At 64.5% G+C, this 21,378-nt stretch overlaps 1 protein-coding gene across 2 annotated transcripts in view; it reads right to left on the bottom strand.

Annotated features, from left to right (window-relative positions):
* The window catches only part of RYR1 (ryanodine receptor 1), a 78,869-nt gene that overhangs the window by 30,017 nt on the left and 27,474 nt on the right, over window positions 1-21,378 (bottom strand). For both annotated transcript variants that reach the window (XM_067556744.1, XM_067556745.1), the window contains exons 29-63: window positions 20,965-21,332; window positions 20,554-20,683; window positions 19,993-20,153; window positions 19,210-19,375; window positions 18,854-18,940; window positions 18,293-18,519; window positions 16,618-17,410; window positions 16,090-16,290; window positions 15,816-15,927; window positions 15,432-15,578; window positions 14,917-15,190; window positions 14,301-14,415; window positions 13,405-13,537; window positions 13,003-13,097; window positions 12,538-12,673; window positions 10,768-10,954; window positions 9,724-9,835; window positions 9,487-9,607; window positions 8,971-9,140; window positions 8,664-8,884; window positions 8,095-8,185; window positions 7,370-7,510; window positions 6,978-7,141; window positions 6,557-6,635; window positions 5,852-5,941; window positions 5,448-5,588; window positions 4,765-4,842; window positions 4,576-4,651; window positions 4,151-4,274; window positions 3,689-3,804; window positions 3,173-3,240; window positions 2,733-2,854; window positions 2,316-2,365; window positions 712-772; window positions 101-339 (exon numbers count right to left, since the gene is read on the bottom strand). In XM_067556744.1, the coding sequence (XP_067412845.1) occupies window positions 101-339; window positions 712-772; window positions 2,316-2,365; window positions 2,733-2,854; window positions 3,173-3,240; window positions 3,689-3,804; window positions 4,151-4,274; window positions 4,576-4,651; window positions 4,765-4,842; window positions 5,448-5,588; window positions 5,852-5,941; window positions 6,557-6,635; window positions 6,978-7,141; window positions 7,370-7,510; window positions 8,095-8,185; window positions 8,664-8,884; window positions 8,971-9,140; window positions 9,487-9,607; window positions 9,724-9,835; window positions 10,768-10,954; window positions 12,538-12,673; window positions 13,003-13,097; window positions 13,405-13,537; window positions 14,301-14,415; window positions 14,917-15,190; window positions 15,432-15,578; window positions 15,816-15,927; window positions 16,090-16,290; window positions 16,618-17,410; window positions 18,293-18,519; window positions 18,854-18,940; window positions 19,210-19,375; window positions 19,993-20,153; window positions 20,554-20,683; window positions 20,965-21,332 (5,596 nt within the window). The remainder of the gene's footprint in view (window positions 1-100; window positions 340-711; window positions 773-2,315; window positions 2,366-2,732; window positions 2,855-3,172; window positions 3,241-3,688; window positions 3,805-4,150; window positions 4,275-4,575; window positions 4,652-4,764; window positions 4,843-5,447; window positions 5,589-5,851; window positions 5,942-6,556; window positions 6,636-6,977; window positions 7,142-7,369; window positions 7,511-8,094; window positions 8,186-8,663; window positions 8,885-8,970; window positions 9,141-9,486; window positions 9,608-9,723; window positions 9,836-10,767; window positions 10,955-12,537; window positions 12,674-13,002; window positions 13,098-13,404; window positions 13,538-14,300; window positions 14,416-14,916; window positions 15,191-15,431; window positions 15,579-15,815; window positions 15,928-16,089; window positions 16,291-16,617; window positions 17,411-18,292; window positions 18,520-18,853; window positions 18,941-19,209; window positions 19,376-19,992; window positions 20,154-20,553; window positions 20,684-20,964; window positions 21,333-21,378) is intronic.

The raw sequence follows: 21,378 nt of genomic DNA, 5'->3' as shown, positions 1-21,378 counted from the left end.
CCTCCCCCACTCCAGCCCCCCGATTCCCTGCCCTCCCCCACTCCCTCATTTTCCTCCCCCACCCCGGTGCCCTCTGCCCCACAGCTCCAGCCCCGCTTACGGATGACGTCGTCCCCGAACTGGTGCTGGGCAATGTGCTCGAAGAGGGAGGTGAGCACGGGCAGCAGGGCCACCGTGGTGTAGTTGATGTTCTGGGCCACGCCCTTCACCTGGGTGCGGGACTGCGACACCTTCCCCAGCTTGAGGTTCTCCACCATCTTCTCAATGTCCTCTGAGGCACTCTCGAAGAACGAACGCAGCCCGGCCTTGACGATCTCCGGGCCGGACTTCATCACCGTCCTGCCCAGAGATGACTCAGCCACGGGGCCCTGGATCGCTGGCCCCGTGCCCCCGCAGAGGAGCCCCACAAGGGCTGCGTCTCTGTGTTGCGTGAGGGGTCTCCGGATAGCCAGCCACACGCCCCATCTCAGAGGGGCCCCATCTCCATACCAGGTGAGGGGTCCCTGGATAACCAGCCCCGCGCCACACCCCAGAGGGTCATGTCTCCGTGCCAGGTAGGGGTCCCTAGTTCTGGGTGCTGTCTCTGGGTGGTGAAATCTCACCCATGTCATTAGCTCCTCCCACTTCCGGTCAAAGGCCTCGCCTGGCGGCTCTGGCTGCCCTGCCCCTACCCCCACCAGCTGCCCTGGGGAAGGGATCCGAGGGCCTCACCTGGCGTCCAAGGAGCGAGCCAGGATGTGCAGGCAATTCACCACAGCCGTAGCATCCGTGCCTGGGGGAAGAGACCCTGCTCAGGCACCCACTAAGGAGGCAAAGCCAGGCCACTGGGGTGAGGGGCCGGGGGATTCATGGCCGGGGGAAAGGGGGGGGGGCCTGATCCAAGCTGAGGGGCCGAGAGACACCTGCTTAGTCTGCACTCCCATGTTCACCCTTATGCTGTAATTGTGCATTGTTTAATGCAAAGTGTGTCACGTTAGATTGTTTGGAAGACTCATGAGGTACTGAGCATTATGGTTACAGTAACGTGTTCGTTGCAATGTCCGGTGTATGGTTATGAGGCTGCGCTATGTCATATTCCCAGAGACGCGTCCTCATGACTTGAAACGTGTCCGGGCAAAACTCTCCAGGAGCAGAGAGTTCACACCTCATCAAGGCGTGTATAGGACAAACCCAGCCCAGCCTTCCAGGAACAAAGGCCTGGCCTGGGCATCAAGGGAGGATCAACTGGACTCTCGAGTGAGTCATCTCCCTGCCCTGGGCCAGTTTGGAGCCCCGAAGAGGTGATGTTCACTGACTCTGGACATGGCTGAGTCCCTGTAAGGACATTGTTTGTCACTTGACCCTGACGGTGGGGCGGGGGGACAAAGCCCCAAGGAGGAGAAGGAACATTATAAAAAGGGGAGACATTTGCTCCCATGCTCTTTCCCACCTCCATCTACGAACACCACCAAGCAACCGAAATGCTGACCAGAGGGGAGAGCCTGGCTGAAGGAAAACCAGCCAGCCAGTGGGGAGAAACACCCAAGTTTGCAAGGTTGCTGAAAGTGTTACGCTTCGCTTGGAATGCAGAAATCTGACTTGTTACTCTTTGACTTACAATCACTAACAATCTTTCTGTAGTTAATAAATGTGTTTGTTTGCTCTATCTAAAGCACGGCGCCTGGTTTGAAGCATGTTGGAGACTCCACTTGGTGTAACAAGGTTGGTGCATATCAATTTCTTTGTTAAACTGACGAATTTATATGGGCTTCCACTGTTCAGTAGGCATAACTGGACGGAGGTTCCTAGGGTTGCATCTGGGACGGGGGGTAGTGACTGGGGTCATTCTGTTGTATAATCCAAGCAGTGGCTGGCTAGAAGCACGCACTCACTGAGTTGGGAGCTCCTTACATGCCGGTGGCTGTGTGAACAACCCAGGAGTGGGGTTCTCACAGCAGAGCAAGACGGGCTCCAGGAGTGGGGGACTGGGGTGACACAGCGATTCACCAGTCCAGACTGGACCCTGCACAGACTGGGAGGGAGTGTGGCCAGGGTGTGGGGGCAGGGAGATGAGAGAGGGCAAAGCCACAGCATGGGGAACAGGGAGACAAGAGAAGGCAGGGAGACGAGAGGGGGGCAGGGCCATGGGGTGGGGGGCAAACAGGGGGGTTATGGCTGGGGGGGACGGACAGGTCTGGGACAGGTCACAGCCCTTCCCCCCTTTGGGGTTTGGCCCAGGCCCAGCCCAGCCCCCATCCCTTGGGGCTGGGAGATGGGCAAGGCCAAATGTCCCTGGCCTCCCAGGAGAGCCCAGCCCCACGGTGAGGGGCGCTTACCGAACAGAGACACCCGGTGCCTGACCAGGGCCGCAAGCTTGCAGAAAAGGCTGAAGAGAGAGAGCGGGAGAGGAAGAGAGAGAGTGAAAGAGAGAGACAGCAGAGGACGAGTGCGCACAGGGCAGAGATGGGGGGCAGGGTCAATGGGCTCTCATCTACCCCCCATTAACAGCACTGGGTGGGTACTGCGTGAGTGGGGAGCCCAGGGCTGGGGTAGCAAGGGCTGCGGGTTGGGAGTGAGGGGCACTGGCAGAGCTGAGGGGGGGAGCCCAGGGCTGGGACAGCAGGGGGCTGCAGGTCAGGATTGAGGAGCACCAGCAGAGGGTGGGGTTTAGCCCCCTGGCTGCCACGTGGCTGGATGGGGGCATCTGGTCCGACACACACCTGTGACGCCCGCCCACGTCACTCCCCACTCACCTGGTGATCATCTCCTTCTCCTTGTTGGAGGCGTGTCCCCCGCTGCCCAGGACCTTGGCGGGCGTGGACAGGAAGTAGAGGCAATGGTTGTGGAAGAACTGGTTGATGAGGGGCAGCAGGATCTGGGGAAGGCGGGGATCAGTGGGAGAGGAGATGTAATCCCTCCTGCCGTGTGCCCCCGCCCCTCATGGGCTGGGGGTGAATGTCAAGCCCCCCCCTCCAGTGGAAAGGAGAGGACGTGACACCCTCCCCAGGACAAAAAGACACCCCTCCCCGCACCCTGAACTGGGCACTGCAGCCGGTGGACGGGCGGGGTGGGAAGGGAGGTTGAGGGGGGCAGGGGGCTGGAGTAACAGCAGCGTTAGCTCAGCCTGGCTCTGCTTCCTCCTCCCCCATCCCTGCCGTGAGCAATCGGTCTGGCTGCGGACAGAAAAACTGACCTTGGCAAAGAACTTGATCTCCTGCTCATGGGGTGATTTCTCCACCCGCCCGCTGCTCACCACGGCCTCTGCAGGGAGACGAGATGCGGTGAGCGCCAGGGGGTTGTGGAGATTGTTCTCCCCTCCTCAATCCCAGGGCTCTTGGGAGATTCAACCTCTGACACACTGAGGCAACTTTTCCCTATTGCCACAGATGCCTCCAAGTCCCTGGGCAGCAGCTGGTACCCAGGAGGACCCAGGAGTCCTGGCTCCCAGCACCCCCTGATCTAACCACTGGCCCCCACTTCCTCCCAGAGTTGGGGATAGAACCTAAAAGTCCTGGCTCCTTTTCCCCCCTGCTCTAACCCCTAGACACCACTCCCCTCCCAGAGCTGGGCACAGAACCCAGGAGTCCTGGCTCCCAGATTTACTGCCCCCCTATCCTCTGGCCCAGATACACAGGGTGTGGCTGAGCCCCCGAGGGTGCCAGAGGGGGAGTGGAGCAGCAGTGTCCCATGGGGGGAGAGGGGGCCCTACCCAGGTGGGCGATGAACTCCTGCGAAATGTCCATCCACTTGAGCAGCTGCTGCAGGAAGCCGTAGGCGAATCGCTTCTCGATGGAGGAGGAGTCCAGCTCCATGTCCTTCAGCCCCCTGGAGGAGAGCGGGGTGAGGGGCGTCAGGGGCAGGGCTGGGCATCTCCACCCACAGCCCGGGGGGACGGACCCACTCCCAGGGGGATGGATGGGGGGACAGACCTACTCCTAAGGGGGGGAATAAACTGGAGGGGACAGTTGTGCCCCCTGGGGGAACAGGCGGAGGGACGGTCCCACCCCTAGGGTGATGGACCTGATGGGACAAACCCCCCGGGGTGGAAAGGGGGATGGGAAGCACAACAGGATGGGGACTCGGGGGGTCCCAAGGATCCCATCGGGGCAGAAGAGTGAAGAGCCACAGAGTCGTGGGGGTGATCCCCCTCCCCCGCGGGCCCCGTCCCCACCTGGTCACGGCGTAGCCATTCATCTGCAGGAACTTGAGCAGCTCCTGGGCCTTCTCGCGGTCCCGGGCCTTCTCCTTGGCCGTCAGCGTGTCGTAGGGCACCAGGAGCGGGTGGGAACCACCCCCTGCGGGGACAGATGTCAGCCCCTAAGTGGGGAGGGGGCCAGACAGACAGACATGTTCCTGGGGGTGGGGGGCAGAGATGCTACCAGGGCGCGCAGGCGGGTGGACACATTCTTGGGGCAGTGGGTGGCTGGACACACTCCTGTGGGGGGGATGGGCAGATGGACACACTTCCGGGGAGGGACGGGCGGACGGAGATGCTTCTGGGAGGGGGGGAGGAGGAGACGGACGGACAGAGATGCTCCGGGGGGGGGACAGCTGGACAGACGGCTCCCAGGGAGGGGGACAGACGGACAGGCTCACCTTTGGCCTCCAGCTCCTGCTTCTTCTTACGGCCCCAGGTGTTGTGATAGTTCTCAGCCAGCTGCTCTGCCATGGCCTGTGGGGCGAGATGGGGCAGGAAGAATTCAGCCCCGTGGGGCGCTCTGGGCCACGCGCCGCTGTGTCAATATCCCCGCGGCCAATCCCACTTTGGGGGGCCGCGAGTCTCACCTGCAGCTCCCGGGAGAGCGTCACCCCCAACAGGTCGATGGGCTGTGGGTTGTAGCCGTGGCTGGGGTCATAGGTCACCTGTGAGGGAGGATTAGAGTTTAGAGGGGCCATGTCCCTCCCCCCCACCACCGGGTCACAGCATCACTGCCCCACGTCCCCCCCATCGCACCTCCGCTCACACCCCCACACTGGCTGCCTCTAGAGCCACTCCCCCTGTGTGTCATGGGCCCTCTACTGCTCCTGGCCGGCAGGGACCCTCTGTGGATCAGGCTGGTGCTCTCGCCCACCCAGCTCTGACTGCCCATGCCCCGTGGCCCCACGACACCCATGGGGCTAGAGGGCTGCTGGGGGTGGCCCTGAGAGGGGCAGGTGGCTCTAGAAGCTGTGCCGCTCCCCGGGGATTGGCTCAGTGCGGACGCCCCCCAGGTGCCACTCACTTCACTGGGCAGACATCTTGGTGCCCCCCTCCCGCCGCAGAGCCTGCTCCCAATGGCAGAGCTGGGATGGAACCCAAGAGTCCTGGCCCCCAGCCCCACCCCCACTCTAACCACTAAACCCCACTCCCTCCCAGAGCTGGCTATAGAACCCAGGAGTCCTGGCTCCCAACCCCCCCTCCGCTCCCATAGTCAAGACGGAACCCAGGAGTCCTGAGCCCCCCCTGCCCTGAGCCGCGCTGCCCTCACCTGGGCCGACTGTGAGATCTTCCGCGTCTTCTTCTTCTCGCTCTTCTCCTCCTCAGCCTCGTGGGGCTTCTCCACCGTCCACTCCCAGGCAATCATGGCCTTGAGTGACTCCTTGATGGGCCAGCGGTAGATCTCCTTGTCCTGCGGGGCCAAGCCGGGCACTGGTTTGGGGAAGCCGGGGGGCAGGGACTCTCCCTTGGGCTGGGGGCCAAGCCAGGCTCTGGCTCGGGGGGGGGGGTGTGGTAGCTGGGGGAAGTGGGATGGGGGCAGAGCCCTTGGGCTGGGGGCTAAGATCCACCCAGGTCGTGGCCGGGGGAGGGGGGGGGGACCTTCACTCCTGGGGTCTCTGGCAGGTGCACTGTGGGAGTTGGGCCGGGGGCGGGGGCAGGGGCAGCGGGGGGTACCTTTTCGGAGAAGGTCTTGTAGGGGCGCAGCATGGGGTGGGTCTTGGCCTCCTCATCACACGTCTCTCCGAAGGTCCAGTTGTTCTGGATCTGCCGGTGGGAAGGTCCCAGGTCATGACCCACGATGGAGGTCACAGGGCTCGGGGGGGGGGGGGGGGCACAGCAAGGGGGGAGGTCACGGAGAGGTTGCAAGGAGGCCAGGAGGTCCGGGGGGGGTCACAGTGAGGGTAGAGTCATGGGGGGGGGTCACACAAAGGGGAGGGGTCACCAAAGGTCCCAGGGGAGGTCATGGGGATGGTCACATTGAGGCCACGAGGTCAGGGAGTCTCAGGGGGTCACACTGAGAGCAGTCACAGGGGGTCATGGGGAGGTCACAGGGGGTCACACCTGAGGTGAGGTTGGGGGCCTCAGGGGACCCGGCCAGCCCCCCACCTCACCCAACACCCCTCGCGGGACAAGGCCCAGAATCCTTTGCTATAGGGCTGGCACAGGGTCCATGCCGTGAAGGAGGGACAGGGGGTGAGAGACAGAGGGGGACAGCTGGCAACCCCCCCAAACACCTGAGGGGGCAGAGAAGCAGTGCGTTGTGGACCGGCGGGGGGGACAAAGAAGCAGTGCAGTGTGGGTTGGCGGGGGCAGAGAAGCAGTGCATTGTGGGCCGGCGGGGGCAGAGAAGCAGTGCATTGTGGGCTGCGGGCCCCATACCTTGTCGAAGGCCCACTTCTCGTGCGTGTGCTCGGCGTACTTGTTGATGAAGGCGTCCAGCTTCTCGGGGATGATGCCGCTGTTGGGGGGATGGAGGGGGCAGCGCTCAGAGTGGAGCTTCCAAGCCAGGCGTGGGCACACGTGGCTTTGGGTGCCCCCCACTTACTGGAGGGGCGAAGTCCGCCCCAAAGCAACACTGCTCCATGGCCTGGCCCCACCACATGGAGCGCCCGGTCAGCAGAGCTCAGGGACAACAACAGCCGGGGCTGTGGGTCGGGGGTGAGGGGCACCGGCAGGGCTGGTGGGGGCAAGGGGCTGCGGGTCAGGGGTGGGGGGCACCGCTGACTCTCCCCAGCCCTGGGGGGCAGAAGGACCCACAGGCCCGCGCGACTCCCACAACCCCAGCCCGGGGGCTCCTCACTTGAGCGTCTCGACGGGCTTGGGGTCGAAGTTGCCCTCGGCGTCCACGGAGGCCTTCTTCTCCGTCTTGGACGAGTAGCTGGCGTCCACGTAGTCAGGCGGGAGGGCGCCGGCGATGGCGCACAGGCAGGGCATGGCCAGTTTGTACAGCTCCGCCTCGAACTTCTGCATGGGGACGGGCTCAGCGGGCGTGGCGGGGCCTGCCCCCATCCCCCCGCCCTGCCCCTTCCTTCCCCCATCATCCCTCCCCCATCCTGCCTGCCCCCATCCTCACCTCCCTGCTCCCCACCTGCCCCCTGCCCTGCCCTTCCCCTTGCTTCCCCGATCACCCCTCCCTGCTCCGCCCCTCCCCCATCTACCCTCCCCCACCCTCGGCTCCCCACAGCCCCTCACCTTGTGGGCCAGGGAGTCGAAGATGCCCCAGAAGAGCTTGCGGCTGAGGTGCAGCTCCTCCTCGGAGCTCACGCCGTAGCTGGCCCAGCCGCCGGGCAGGCAGTAGTACTTCCAGCAGCGCTCGTAATGGTTGGTCAGGAGCTGGGGGGCAGGGTGAAGGTGAGGGGGGCGGATACAATGATTGGGGGTGTCCGTGGGCACCGCAGGACAGGACAGTGCGCCCAACGCTGGGGGCAGCTCCCTCCCTCCCCTGGTACGCTGGGCACTGACACCTGCAGACACTAACCCAGCCCCGCCACTGGGTGGCACCCCACGCTCTGCGGGACAGCGTAGGGCTGCGTTCCCAGGCCCTGCCCCCGGCTGGCCCCGCCCCCAGCATGTTCCTAGGCTCCAAACCCATCTGGCCCCGCCCCCGGCACATTCCCGGGGCCCCCGAACCCATCTGGCCCCGCTCCTGGCTTGTTCCCAGGGCCTGAACCCAACCAGCCCTGCCCCCCACCACGTTCCTGGGCCCTGAACCTGACCGGCCCTGCTCCAGTGCATGGCAGACGCTAGTGCAGCTTCCCCCTGTGTTGCATTTCAGGCAACTGCTCGGTGCCGGGCTCTCCCGCCCTTGAGTGCGCCAGGCCTGCTCCACCCCCCCCGTCCTGTCCTACCCGCACTGTGCCCGCGTCTACTGCCCCAGCCATGGCTGCGCCCCCACCCGGCGTCCCCTCACCCCTCACCTTCAGGGGCATCTTGGCAAACTCATTGAGGATGGGCACGTCGAAGACCAGCCGGCGTAGCAGATGCTGCAGCATGGAGGGGCGGATGTACCTGGGGGAGGCAATTGTCACAGTGGGCTGGGGGGACAATGAACCTGCAGGAGCCCCCATTGCAGGGTAACCCCGAGGCACGTGGCTTTGTACAGGAAGGACAGCACCTGCTCAACGAGTGAGCATCAGTCCTCAGGCTTCAGGGCGGGAGCTGCCAGCTGCTAGGGGTCAGGAAGACCCTCGCCCACAGGGCCAGAGCTGACAGCTGGGGAGGGGACACCCCGGGTAGGGCTGGCTGCTGTGAGGCCGGAGGGGGGGGCTCTCACACCTGGTATCAGTCAGAGTTGGGGATACAGGGGCCACTGGGTCACACAGACCTGGCTGAATGCAGCTCCGAGCCAGCGGCCCCTAGAGAGGAAAGGCCCCATGTCCCGTCCCCAGTGGGGCTCAGCCTGGGTCTCCAAGGGTCCAGGCCTGTGTTCCACTGGGGATCAGAGGGGCCAGGTCCGCGTCCCGAGCCCCCCGGGCTCAGCCCGTACCGGCACAGGGCCATGAGACACTCCTCGATGACGTCGCGCTGGGCCTTGGTGAGGGAGCGCCCGCGGGACAGCCGGTAGATGGTGTGCAGCATGGAATCCACCATGATGGCCCGGTGCTCGGTGCCAGCGAAGAGGGGCGCGCACTTGGTGACCAGGGGCAGCACGGCGCAGCACAGGTAGCGGTTCAGGGCCAGCGCCATCTCCGTGGTGCTGAAGGCGGCCTGTGGGGCAGGCAGGTTACAGCGGAGGAGGGGCATCGGCACTGGAGGTCCCCGGCCTGCTGCCCCCCCGGCCCCACCCCACTCACAGTGTCGAGCGAGGCGGCCGCCCGCATGTCCGGCAGGAAGCCGACCTCCAGCACGTGCAGCAGGAAGTCCTGGCTTTCGATGCCGTAGACGCGGTCCAGGAACAGCACCATGGGCGCTTTGTGATCCGGCACGAAGCTGGCCGACATCTTGGGCTCGATGATGTTCCCGTCTGGGGGGGGAAGAGATGCGTGAGGGGCTGGTGGGGGGGCAGGGAGTCGTATGGGCTTTGCCAGGCCAGGCTGCAGGGGAGGGGCTGGGGGTCCGGCCCGCTGCCCTGCCCCTCACGGCCTCCCAAAAACCTGAGTCTCCAGGGTCCCCTTGGGAGGAAAGAGGGGCTCAGCCCCCCAGGTCTCTCTGTGGAGACCCCAAATATCAGCCCCCACCCCCTGGAGCCAGCCAGTCCCACCCAGATCGGAGCCGGCACCCATCAGAGGGGAAAGACCCTGTGTCCTATTCTCTGCCCCCCTGAGCCACCCAGTTCCTGCCCCAGGGGGGAAAGGCCTCGGGTCCCGCACCCTTGCCAAAGGCAGGGATCTGCAATGGCAGGCTGATGACGCCGACGAGGTCGTCCAGGGGCACCAGGGAGCGCAGGATGGCCCGGATCCGCAGCGCCTCGCCCTTCCCGGCCTGGATCAGCTGTGGACAGAGAGCGCAGGCGTCACCCCGCTGGCAACGAGGTGACGTCTGCTGGAGGCTGGGGACCACGTACCCCTCCCCTTGGCCCCTAGGCCGTGGGCCGCCCGGGTGCTTACGTGCATCTCCGGGGCGCAGCGCCCCAACAGGTCAATCAGCGCCGCGTAGAAGGACATGATGGCGTTGCCCAAGTGCACCCGGTTCTCCTCGTGCGTCTCCTCCCCACCGAACCTGCCGGGGGCGGAGAGCGAGAGTGATGGGGGGGCTGGGGATCCGGCCACACCACAGCACCCACCAGGGAAGGAGAGTGCGTAGCTGGGCTGTACACGCACGGGCAGGGGCCAGGGGTGCCGGCATGGGTCAAGGATTCAGGTGTGGGAAGGGGCCAGGGTTAGGGGTGGGCGGTTAAGATGGGGGGGTGCAGGGAGAGGGGAGCATGCAGGGCCAGCGGGGAGATTGTGGAAGGGCCGGGGGGATCTCACCCCCACACAGGGAGGCTGAGCTGGGCAGCACGCAGGGATTAGAGGCTTCAGCTCAGATGCAGCCTCAGGCCATAGGCAGAGCAGCCCCTGTGGCATGGCGCCCAGCAGGGCAGCCTTTGTCCTGGCGTGCATAGATGGCAGGCGGGCACCGAGGGGACACACGCAGAGTGCAAGGTGCAAGCCACTGCACGGGCATGCACACACTGCCCCTGTGCTCAGAAACACTGCCTGGGTGTGCACAACGCACACTGGACACACAGCGTAGGCAGCTACGCATCTGTGTTCACACCCAGTGTATGTGCAAACGTGCGCAGCACACCAGCCGTGCCAACACACAGCCTCACGCACAGAGTACATGGCGTGCACCAAGGGATATGCACCGCCGCTGCACAGCACACGCAGCTGTGCAAACGGGACACACGCTTGTGCACACGCAAGCACACAAACACAAAACCACACACGCACACTGCACATGCAAACGTGCTCAGCCCACAGTGTACAACACACACACTCCGAGCGCAGCACCACACAGCCAGAGAACGCACAGTACACACTGTGGCATACGCACACTGCTGCAGAGCACACAAATCTGTGCCAGCGGTGCAGCCCTTGTGCACGCACACGCACACACACACACACACACAACACTGCATGTGCAAACACGGCCTCGCCCACACGCACAGCTCCCGCCGGCGATCCTTCTTGATGGTGGGCCCGTCCCGGGCCGGGTCCTCCGAGATCTTGATGGCCTCCTCGATAGCGGCCAGTAGCCCGTTGCCGCCCTCCCCACGCAGGGCGGGCCCGAAGCACTCGGGCCGGCGAATCAGCAGCCGCACCACCACATTGGCGTTCTCCTCCACGCTCTCGCCTGCAGGGGCGGGAAGACACTGCGCTGAGACGTAAGGCAGGCACACCGGGCTTTGTGCATCACTGGAGGGGGCAGGAAGCGGGAGGGGAGACCTAGCATGGGGGGCAGCTACCAGTAGAGGAGGGGAGCCCAAGCTGGGAGCTCCTGGTGCCAAGGGAGGGGGACAGGTACCAGCGAGGCGGGAGGGCTGGCATGCCAATTCAAGCCCAACTCCCCTAGCAAGAGACCCCCCCCTTGCTGGGGGGGGGTGTCTCTGTACCGTGAGCTGCCCTGCACCAAGCTGGGGCAGCTCCGCACACCGGAACACCCTCTACCCCAGCTGGCGGGGGGGGCAGGGAGGGGTCTTTGCACCGTGACCCACCCTGCATCAAGCCGGTGGGGGGGGCTCCACACCGGGTACCCCGTGACGCTGCCTGGAATATAAGTGATCATTTATAATATTACTGATATCAATAGTGCAAAATTACAATGAATCTTACAAGCTAGGCCATGCCGGGTACCATGGGGAAGGTTGTCATTTGCTAAAATGATGCTATTGTCTATGTGTAGGTGTCGTCTTTGTCCTGTGACTTATGGAGCTGTGTGAAGTCTGTATCCAAACACTTGTGCTGTGCTATCAGGTTACCACCTCCCAGAGCACGGAGATCAGTGTCAGCACTGATGACTCACCGAGAGCCAACACCTAGACAAAGAGCCCAGGGAGAGAAGCCAGGATGGCACCTAGGAGTCATCAGGACACGTAGGGACATGCTGGTTGTCAGGGGGACTGCAAGTGCCTTTCCTGGCCCACGTGTTGTGAGCTTGTGCTTGAAACAAGCCACAAGGCAGACCAGAGACTACAAAATGCAGCTTCACCATCTCCATCTTGTCTTTATTCCTGCTTCCTACCTCTGGACCAACTCACCTACAACTGAAGCTGTGAAACGGGACTGAGACCCAGCCAGGTACTGGCTGTACACCAGAGAGACTGTACAAGCCTGCAAACACCACAGTTCTGCTAAGACTTTGAAGTCATTCGTACATATCTGATTGCTTTGCCCATTTAACATCTCTCGTCTTAATCGTTTTCTTTCCTTTTATAATAAACTTCTAGTTTAGTGACTAAAGGACTGGCTGGCAGCGTGGGATTTTGGGTAAGATCCAAACTTATATTGGTCTGGTGCTGCGGCTGACCCTGTGGGGTCAGGAGAACATTTTCAGTAAAGGGAACAGAGTTTTAATAACTTCTCTCTTTGCTGGACCTAGTTGCTAATTGGGGGCCAGAGACTGAAATGCAATAAAGGGGGCTGTGTAACGTCTTGGTTTTAGCTTCTTCAGAAGCAGCGTGGGGGATCAGGAGCACTGTTTGTGACTGGTCGGTGAGTCTCACTGCAGTGTTAGCCGTCAGTCTGGGAGAATCTGCTCTCCTTTTGCAGACTGCCCTGCCCTTGGCATTTTCAGGTGGGCGACCCTAGGCACAGATGGGTCACAGCCCCTGACGCCAGCCGGGGGGGGAGGGGGCTTTGCATCATGACCCGCCTTGCACCAGGCTCGGGGGCTCCGCACACAGGGACGACCCGTCCCCGCTGCACCCATGTGCTCACCATTGACAAAGACGGCGAAGCGCAGGAAGTCCAGGTAGCGCTCGCCCCCGCAGGGGTTCCAGCCGATGTCAGGGTAGCCCTTGGACAGCAGCATGGGGCAGCTCTGCAGGCCACAGCCCGCTAGGTATGTCACCACCTGGGGGGCAGAGAGAACACAGACTGTGGGCAGCAGGGAGGGTTTGCAAGGGATGCCAGGGAAAGGGGGTCGATGGTGCTCAGTGAAACAATGCCCAATGATGCCAGCTGAGGATCTGGCCCCAAACTTGCCCTCCACATCCCCCCCCCCCCCCCCCGCAGTCCCCTCCCACACCCTCACCCCACACATCCCCCTCTCCCCCACCAGCAAAACTAGCCCAGTCAGTTTCATCCTCTCCCTCTGAACAGCTGCACTCTGTCCCTTCCCCTGCAGACCTCTCACCCCCGCCTCATCCCCACAGCTCCCCTGGACCCGCGCCCACCTCTCACCTTCTCCAGGTCCTGCTCCTGCAGTGCCAGGGCCAGCTCGTTGTTGTCAATGACAGAGGCAGCGGCCACGTCCAGGGGGGTGGATCCCCGCATGCCTAGGGGAGGAGAGGCCAGCCCACGGGGAGGCCAGCGGGGTTAGAAGCCAGGGGCTCAGGCAGGGAGCAGGGTCTGAGCAGGGCAGCGTGCGAGAAGCCGCTTGGTATTTGCACGTGTGTGTGTTTATGTGTCACGCTGCTCCCTCTGGATGGGACCGAGCCCTGCTCTGTTCGCATGCACACACATGCCACGCTGCCCCCTACTGGGTGGGATCACACCCCACCAACTTTGTGTCCTAAGCCCTGTACTGCGAGCACTGTGGGGAGCACAAGGCCCACACAGCCCGATCCGCCCCGCCTGGCTCACCCAGCCCGATGCCGCTGTTCTCCAGCAGGTAGCTGAGGTGGTCAAACATGGATCGCTGGTTCTGGCGGCTGATGCGGCAGAAGTAGCAGAGGAAGCGGCAGCAGTTGGTGACCATCTTGGGGAAGCGAATCTCCTGGGGGGTGAGGGGCAGGGTTGCTGGAGATGCCATTAAATCCCTGCACCCCCCTTCCCTGCTCAGCCAGCCCTGGACGCCCTCTGGGCTCTGGTTGGTGCAAGAGCTGCCCCTCTGCAGCGCCACCCTCATCCCCCAACCCCTTCCCTGGCCCTCCCCTTAATTCAACCCACAACCAGTGCGCAGTCTGCTCTTCTGCAGCTCTCCCAGCAGTGGGGGGTTAAAGAATAACTCCCATTAGTTGCTCATGAAGGCATTTCTTTAAAGCGGGGTGTTGTCTTTGCCTAGTTTCAGTTCTTTGCAATGCTAGGCTCAGCTGTTCCTGCATTACACACCACATGCCCTATGTATTCAAGGCCCAGAATCAGCGAATGCATCAAGCAGCTGAGGCTAACCATTTCAAACCTGGCTCGTGTGGCAGATCTCACTGAGATCTAAAGAACAAGCCTGGTTTGACGGGGAATCAAAAAATAAAGAAATAAAAATAATCAGTCTAGAGATTTCAGGTATCAGGTGAAGGGGATTAGCCACTGGAACCACTTACCAAGGGCCATGGGAGATTCTCCCTCCCTGGCAGCCTGTAAATCAAGACTGGCTGTACTTTTAAAGGATCTGTTTGGGGGTGGGTCTTTGGTCTGGGTTATCCAGGGGGTAAGACTAGATGAGACTCAGGTGAAGTCTAGTTGTATGATCAGCTCGTGCTGGGTTTTCTCAGCTTCCCAGAAGCCTGTGGGGCCTGCAGGCTGGCGAACCCTTTGCTCACCTTGGATTCCCCCCCTCCCAGCACGTTGACCATCACCTCCATGACCGTCTCGTGCATGCCCAGCGCTCGCATCAGGTTGGGGTGCTGGTAAAAGACTTTGTTGTTCATGATGTTTCTGCGGAAGGAGAAGGGGAGCGGCTTTAGCCACGGACTGTTGAGACCACAGGCCCTGCCACCTCTGGAAACGCAGCTCACCGGTTGAGGGGTTGAGTCACCGGTGACACGAGTGTGGGCATCCTGGACACTCATCCCCGACAGATGCCTCCCCCCACTGGCCTCTTGCAATCAGAGACTGCTCAGAGGGAACAGGAAGGTGTAGGGCAGGCCCTATGGCACAGCTGGGGGGGAGCCCAGGGCTGGGAGAGCAGGGGACTGTGGGTCGGGGGTGGGGGCACTAGCAGCGAGGCAGGAAGACACCAGGGCCAGGAGGTGCGAGGCATGGGGTGCTGACAGAGTGGGGGGACCCCAAGGCCAGGAGGGCACTGGTGACATGGGAGGGAACCCAGGGCAGGGGGACATGGGGCACCAGAAGTGAGGGGGCACCCCAGGGCTAGGGGGGCACTGGTGATGAGGGGGGACCCCAGGGCCAGGGGGGCGCCGGTGACGCAGGGGGTACCCGATGCTCTGGATCATGAGGGTCTCCTCCTCCGGGCCCATCTGCACGATGAGCAGCGAGCGGATCTGGCCCAGGCTCTCCAGCAGGCCGAGGGTGTCGCCCACAGAGACGGCGTTGATGGTGTAGGCCCGGGGCAGGGCGCGGAGCAGCTCGCCGAGGGCGTCGTACTGCCGGTGCAGCAGGCTGAACATGACGCGCACCAGCTCCGGGCTCTGGATGAAGGACTCCTGTGCCCAGTGCACCATGGTGTGGGAGATCAGCTCCTGCAGCGTGCCTGGGGGGGACCGGGGTCAGTGCTGGCCGGCCGGGCTCCCAGACAGGCTCATGGGACCCACGGCTTAGGGGCCCTCGCCCAGCGGGACCTAAACCTAGAGGTTTGGAGGGTCACAGGGAGCCCCTCCCCCCCCGTGTGACACCCCTGCATGGCGGGTGCCCCCCTCCCACAGAGGGACTGCCAGAGCTCCCAGCCCCCCAGGCTCTCCCAGCCAGCCCCCGAGCACCCCCCCCCAACTCACTGGGTGCTGGCTCCTCCTTGGGGGGCGGCTCCTCATCCTGCTCCTTCTTCCTCCGGAAGCTCAACACCTTCTCCACCAGCGTCTTCAGTCGGCGCCGCAGGGACGTGTCCTCCTCCTCCTCCTCCTCCCCCCCTTCGGCCTCGATGCCTGGGGGGACATGGACGCATGGGACACCTGGCTAGATGGGCCTTGGGCGGGGGGAGGGCATACCAGGTTGGCTGGGCCCCTGGGGAGTGGGGGGGGGACCGAGCTGGGTGGGCCCTTGGGCACTGGGGGGGACGCCGGGCTGGCTGGGCCCCTGGGTGCTGGAGAACGGGGGGCAGGGCTGGCTGGCTCAGGCTGGGACAGAGCTGCCACAGGGCTGGGCGCGCGCGGGCCCCTCACCGCAGTGGCTCAGCAGGTCGGTGTGGAAGTCCAGCAGCTCGTCACGGATGTCGTCCGGCACCGGGCACTCCTCCTCGTCCGCCCCTTGCTTGAAGTGCACCAGCATGTTGATCTAGGGGGGCAAGGGGGTGAGCACGGGGGGGGCGAGCAGGCCGGGGCGGGGCCGGACGTGCCGCTGCCCCAGCTCCTGGCCCCCAGCTCCCAGGCTGGTCCCGCAGCAGGGGATCGTGGTAGCGCGGCCCCGGGCCCCTCCCTTGCCCGCCCCTGGCCATACCTGCTCCTGGGGAGGGGAGCGGAACTCGCGGGTGCGCCGGGCCGTCTCGGCGGCCGACATGGTGAAGGCCAGCATGAGGAGCCGGTAGCGCTGGCGCTGGTCGCTCTGCAGCCGGTCCACGTAGCGCTCCGAGAAGGCGATGATCGCCTCCACCCGGTGCTGCAGCTCCCGGTCGCAGAAGTACTGCAGCAGGCTGCACATCTGGGGGGAGGAGGGGCCGTCAGCGCGGGGGGGCCAAGAAGGGGGAAAAAGGGGGAAGGGGGGGCCATCGGCGCCAGAGCTGCAGGGGTATGGTGGGGAGGACGGGCTGTCCGTGCCGTGAAGAGACGGGGACCTCCCAATCTGTGCCGTGAGGAGACGGGGGACGGGGACCCCCCACTCTGTGCCGTGAGGAGACGGGGGATGGGGACCCCCCACTCTGTGCCGTGAGGAGACGGGGGACGGGGACCCCCCACTCTGTGCCGTGAGGAGACGGGGGATGGGGACCCCCTTCTGGGACTTGGCCACTCTACACCACGCAGTTCTCACCTGCAGCTTGACGGACTCGGGCAGCTTCATCTGCAGCAGCCCCTCCTCCAGCCCCTCGGCCTCCTCGGCCTCCGCCCCGGCCTTCTCCCCCTCTTCCTCCTCCGTCTTCTCCCTCTCCCCGGCCCCGCCGGCGCCCGCGGCGGCTTCCCCGAAGACGGCGGGCTCGATCATGCGCAGCACGTGCCGCACGTCCTCGTCCCCGAAGACGCCCATGACCAGCAGGGCGGAGACCAGCTTGAGGACGGGCACGAAGTGGAACTCGACGCTGCCGCCCACCGGGTCGCGGCTGTGCTGACCCCCGTCCTGCACCGCCTCCGTCAGCATGGCCAGCGCCTTGAGCTTCAGCGCCTCCAGCGGCAGGCTGGGGCTGAGCTGGTAGCGCTCGGGGCTGGTGCTGACGAAGCAGGGGGGGGCGAAGTGCAGCGGCGGGCGCAGGCAGGTGCTCATGCCCACGCCGGGCAGGCCCGGCTGCTGGCTGCCCTCGGGGAAGAGGGTGATGCTCTTGGTGGCGTCCGTCATGGGCACGATGAACTCGTTGTTCATCATGAGCCGCGCCCGCTTGGCCGACTCCAGGTGCATGCTGATCAGCAGGTCGTAGTAGCCGCTGCGCAGCGGGCCGGGCAGGTGGGGGCTCTCGATGGCGTGCAGCAGCTGCGACTCGTCCACGTGGCTGCACAGGGCGTGGGCCACCCGGTTGTTGCCCAGGGCGCACACGGCGCAGTACAGCTTCAGCGAGTGGTGGTGGAAGGTGAGCATGGCCAGCTGCTCCGACAGCTCCAGGATGTCGATGCACCTGCGGGGGCGGGGAGGGAAGTGGGGACGACTGGTTAGAGCACACGGGGCTGGGGACCAGGACTCCTGGGTTTCTCCTCCCCTGCTCTGGGAGGGGAGTGGGGTCTAGTGGTTAGAGCAAGGGGGGGCTGGGAGCTACGACTCCTGGGCTCTATTCCCAACACTAGCAGGGAGTGGGGTCTAGTGGTTAGCTCGGGCGGGGGGACCTCTAGAAGGCAGGACTCCTGGGCTCTATCCCCTGCTCTGGGAAGGGAGTGGGGTCTAGTGGTTAGAGCAGGGGAGCTGGGAGCCAAGACTCCTAGGTTCTACTCCAGGCTCTGACAGTGAGGCAAAGTGTGATCCTTGGAGAAAGTAATTTTCGCCTCTCTGTGCCTCATAGTTTACCACTTCCTCCACCACTGAGATGCAGCCACCTCTGGGCTGGGGCATGGCAGCTGCTTGTCAGCCACACAGCACATTTCTGGCAGAGAGACAAGTGCAATGCTGTATCCAGGCACCATGGGGGTGTCAGAACAGTCCCTGGAGGAGGGGTTGGGCCAGGAAAGTGGGGCCACTCCCTGGCTTGGAGCGAGATGGCTCCTGAAGGCTTGGCCCACATGGAACAGCCACAGTGTGTGGACCAGCCACTGGGAAGGGACACAAAAGGTTAATAGCCTACTACTGCTGCCAGCTAACGGAGTCACTCCCTCAGCTCCTGGGCTTTGGGGCCAGCCCTGCTAAAAATACATGGGATAGGTGAGCTCTGGCAAAGAACTACTGGAGCCTCGGGGGTTAACAGGGGCCCACGTGCACACAGAGGAGATGAGGGGTTCCCCCCCCCCCGCGTATCGCTGTGGCTCCCCCCCCCCCCCGGCGTGGACCCATGCCAGCAGGGGGCGCTCACCGGCTCTCCTCAGGGATGTGCAGGGCCATCATGAGGAGGGGGTCGCTGCACTCCACCATCCAGCCGTGCCGGTCACTGATGCGGGCCGTTTCCACGGCCAGGAACTCACTGGGCATGCGGCTCCAGGTCACTGGCGTCAGCACCTGGATGACGAGGCGCGGCGGGCACTGCGGCTGGGGGTTCTTCCGCTCGCTGTGGAACATGGCGGCCGAGAGGGGCAGGATGTTCTGCCAGGGGGCAGAGAGAGGGCGAGAGTCAGTGCCCAAGCTGGGGAGAGAACCCAGGAGTCCTGGGTCCCAGCCCCCCTGCTCTAACCACCAGACCCCACTCCCCGCCCAGCGCTGGGGAGAGAACCCAGGAGTCCAAGACCCAGTCTCTTGTTCTGACCCACTAGTCCCCACTCCCCACACAGAAGGGGCAAAGCAACTGTGTTTACATCTCAGAACAAATCCCTTCACTGGCAGAACCGGGCTGGTCGGGGGAGCCCAGCTGTGCAGAGGGGTCAGGGGAGGGGGAGCCCAGCTGTGCCGGGGGGCGGGTGCGGCCCAGGACTAACCCTACCTTCATTTTGCCCAGCTCGAACTGGACGACGTTCTGACTCGTCGGGAGGACGAAGACGGCTGGAAAGAGCTTTGTGTTGGGCTCCACCTGGCACAGGAGTGACGGGGAGTGAGATACCGACCCAGAGCCCGCCCGGCCCCACCGGGGCGCCGGATCCCCTCCCAGCCTGGGCCGGGGACCAGCTGGCAGGGGGGCAGGAGGGAATGGGAGGTGGGGCCTGTCCCCTGGATCTGGCCCCGAAGCAGGGCAGCGGCTGGCTCAGGGGGTGGGGAACAGGCCACGGGGGGTGGATCCCAGTCTGGGTGGGGGGGGACAGCGGGCCCGAGGCCCTGCCCCTGGGCGGGCGGGCGGCTCACCTGGTAGAAGGTGTTGATCTCCTTCCCGTTGGCCGTGAAGGTCATGAGTCCCGTGGCCAGGTCGACCAGGCAGCCGAGCACCAGGTCCGTAGTGCTGACCCGCGTCTGCTGTGCGCTGCCGACGAAGTCGCCGCCCCACACCATGTAGCAGTTGCTGCGCTTGATGCTGCCGGGACAGTGGGGAGCCCAGGGGCGTCTCCATCATGAGCTGCCCCCGGCCCGTGGGCCTCGGACACTGAGGCCTCTGGCCCCTCCAGCCCACGGCCGCCGACTCCACGGCCCCATGGCCTCCTCTCCCATACGTCAGTGGGGTGGGCCCCACACCCCCCTGGTCCCGCATCCCCTCCTGACCCATGCCCAGGGCCCATGGCCTCTTGGGCCTTATTCCGGCAGGCCTCCTCCATGGGTCCTGCACCCCACAGTCTCCCATCCCGCCTCCCCCATGGCCTCCTCTCCTGCAGCCTCCTGACCCATGTCCCTAGGGCCTCCCATGCCATGGCCCCCACCCCACCCCACGTCCCCTACCCCTTACACCAGTGGGCTTCTTGTCCCTCTGCCCCATGAACTCCCCCCAGGTGGCCTCTGGCCGTTCTGCCCCATAGCCTCCCACCCCACATCCCCGTGGCATCCCATGACACCCCCCCCACAGGCACCCCCTTCCTTGGTACCCACCCTGCCCGCCCCACTGCAAGGCGCGGGAGGGCATGCTGCTCCCTGCAGTTCCCCCTGGGGGGTCACCCCCTGCTCCCCCTCTGCAGCCGCTCGTCCCCCGGCCCCCCTCACCTGTCGTGGACGTTGCCCTGGTCGTCGCCCATGGTGACGGTGACGGTGCGCACCTTGCCCAGGTCGAAGGCCATGTCGTGCTGGTGGTAGTCGGGGGTGACCCAGCCCACCCAGACGCAGGTGGGCTCCTGGCCCGCGAAGATCCGCACCGAGTGGTAGTACTGGGGGGCGGCGGGGAAGGGGCCCCGTCAGCCGGGCTGGCACGAGCCCCACAACCGCAGCGGGTAGAGTCCCTGCCCGCTCCTGGCAGCATGGCCCCCCCACCCCCGGTGCCGCATCAGGGCCAGCACAGATGGGGAGAGCCCCCTCCCAGCAGCCCCCCCCAGCGCCACATGCTGGGGAGCCCCCCCCTGGCAGCATGGCCCCCCAGCGCCACATCAGGGATAGCACAGCCAGGGGAGAGCACCCCCTGCTGAGCCCCTGGCAGCATGGCCCCCCAGTAGCATGGCCCACCAGCAATGCATGGGGCCAACACAGATGGGGGACAGCACCCCCTGCTGAGCCCCTCCCGCCCCCTGTGGCATGACCCCCCAGCAGTGCAGTGCCCACGCAGCCGGGTACCGTGGTGGTGTTCATGATGATCTCGGGGTCGTCGCGGTCGTCGGGCACCACGTCTTCCTCCAGGCGTGGCACGGAGGGCACCGCTGGGGGCGGAGCGACGAACGTGGCCTTCTTCGCCTTGAACAAGAAGCTGGGGGTGGACAAAGACGGGGTGAGCACCCACCCCCCTGAGACTGGGCAAAGGTCAGCCCTGCCCAGCCAGGGAAGGAGCCCATGCCCGGTGGGGGGCAGGCGGGCACTGTGGGTGGCCTGGCCATTAGAAACTGGGCTGAAACCCACCCAACTCTGCCCGTTAGAAATCTGGGTTAATGCTTCCAATGCAGGTCAGAGGGGAAAGGCTCCACGCCCCATTCCCTGCCCCCCATGCCAACCTGTCCCTGCCCTGGGGCTGCACCCCCTAGATGCCCTCACCCCCTCTTGATCTTGCTCTTCTCTGATGCCACGTCCTTCTCATTCTCTGCCTTGGGGGGCTCCTTGGGGCTGGGCAGGGGGGGCCCCTGCTTCTCCTTCTCGGCCTCCTCAGCCTCCTTGCGCCCGGCCGACTTCCTGAGCACCTCGAACTCGGAGTCGAGGTCGATGTCCTTGACGTCCTCCTCGGGGATGGTGAAGGCGCGGGTGAGGGGCGTGGTGCCCGCCGTGCACTTGAACTTCTCGTGGAACTCCACAGGCAGGCTGAGGCGCAGGAAGAGCATCTCGCTGACCGCGTTCTGTGAGCCGAAGGTCCGGTGCGTCAGCTTCAGGCAGGGCGGGTTGTCCACGGTGCCGTCGATGCGCGACACCTGGCCAGGGCGACAGAGGGGTCAGGGGTGGGCGGGCGGAGGAGGG

Source organism: Emydura macquarii, unplaced genomic scaffold, assembly GCF_026122565.2.
Source record: "Emydura macquarii macquarii isolate MOO-44397 ecotype Brisbane River unplaced genomic scaffold, CSIRO-AGI_Emac_v2 contig_1790, whole genome shotgun sequence".
Lineage (NCBI taxonomy): Eukaryota > Metazoa > Chordata > Testudines > Chelidae > Emydura > Emydura macquarii.
This window is presented reverse-complemented; position numbering and strand designations above follow the sequence as displayed.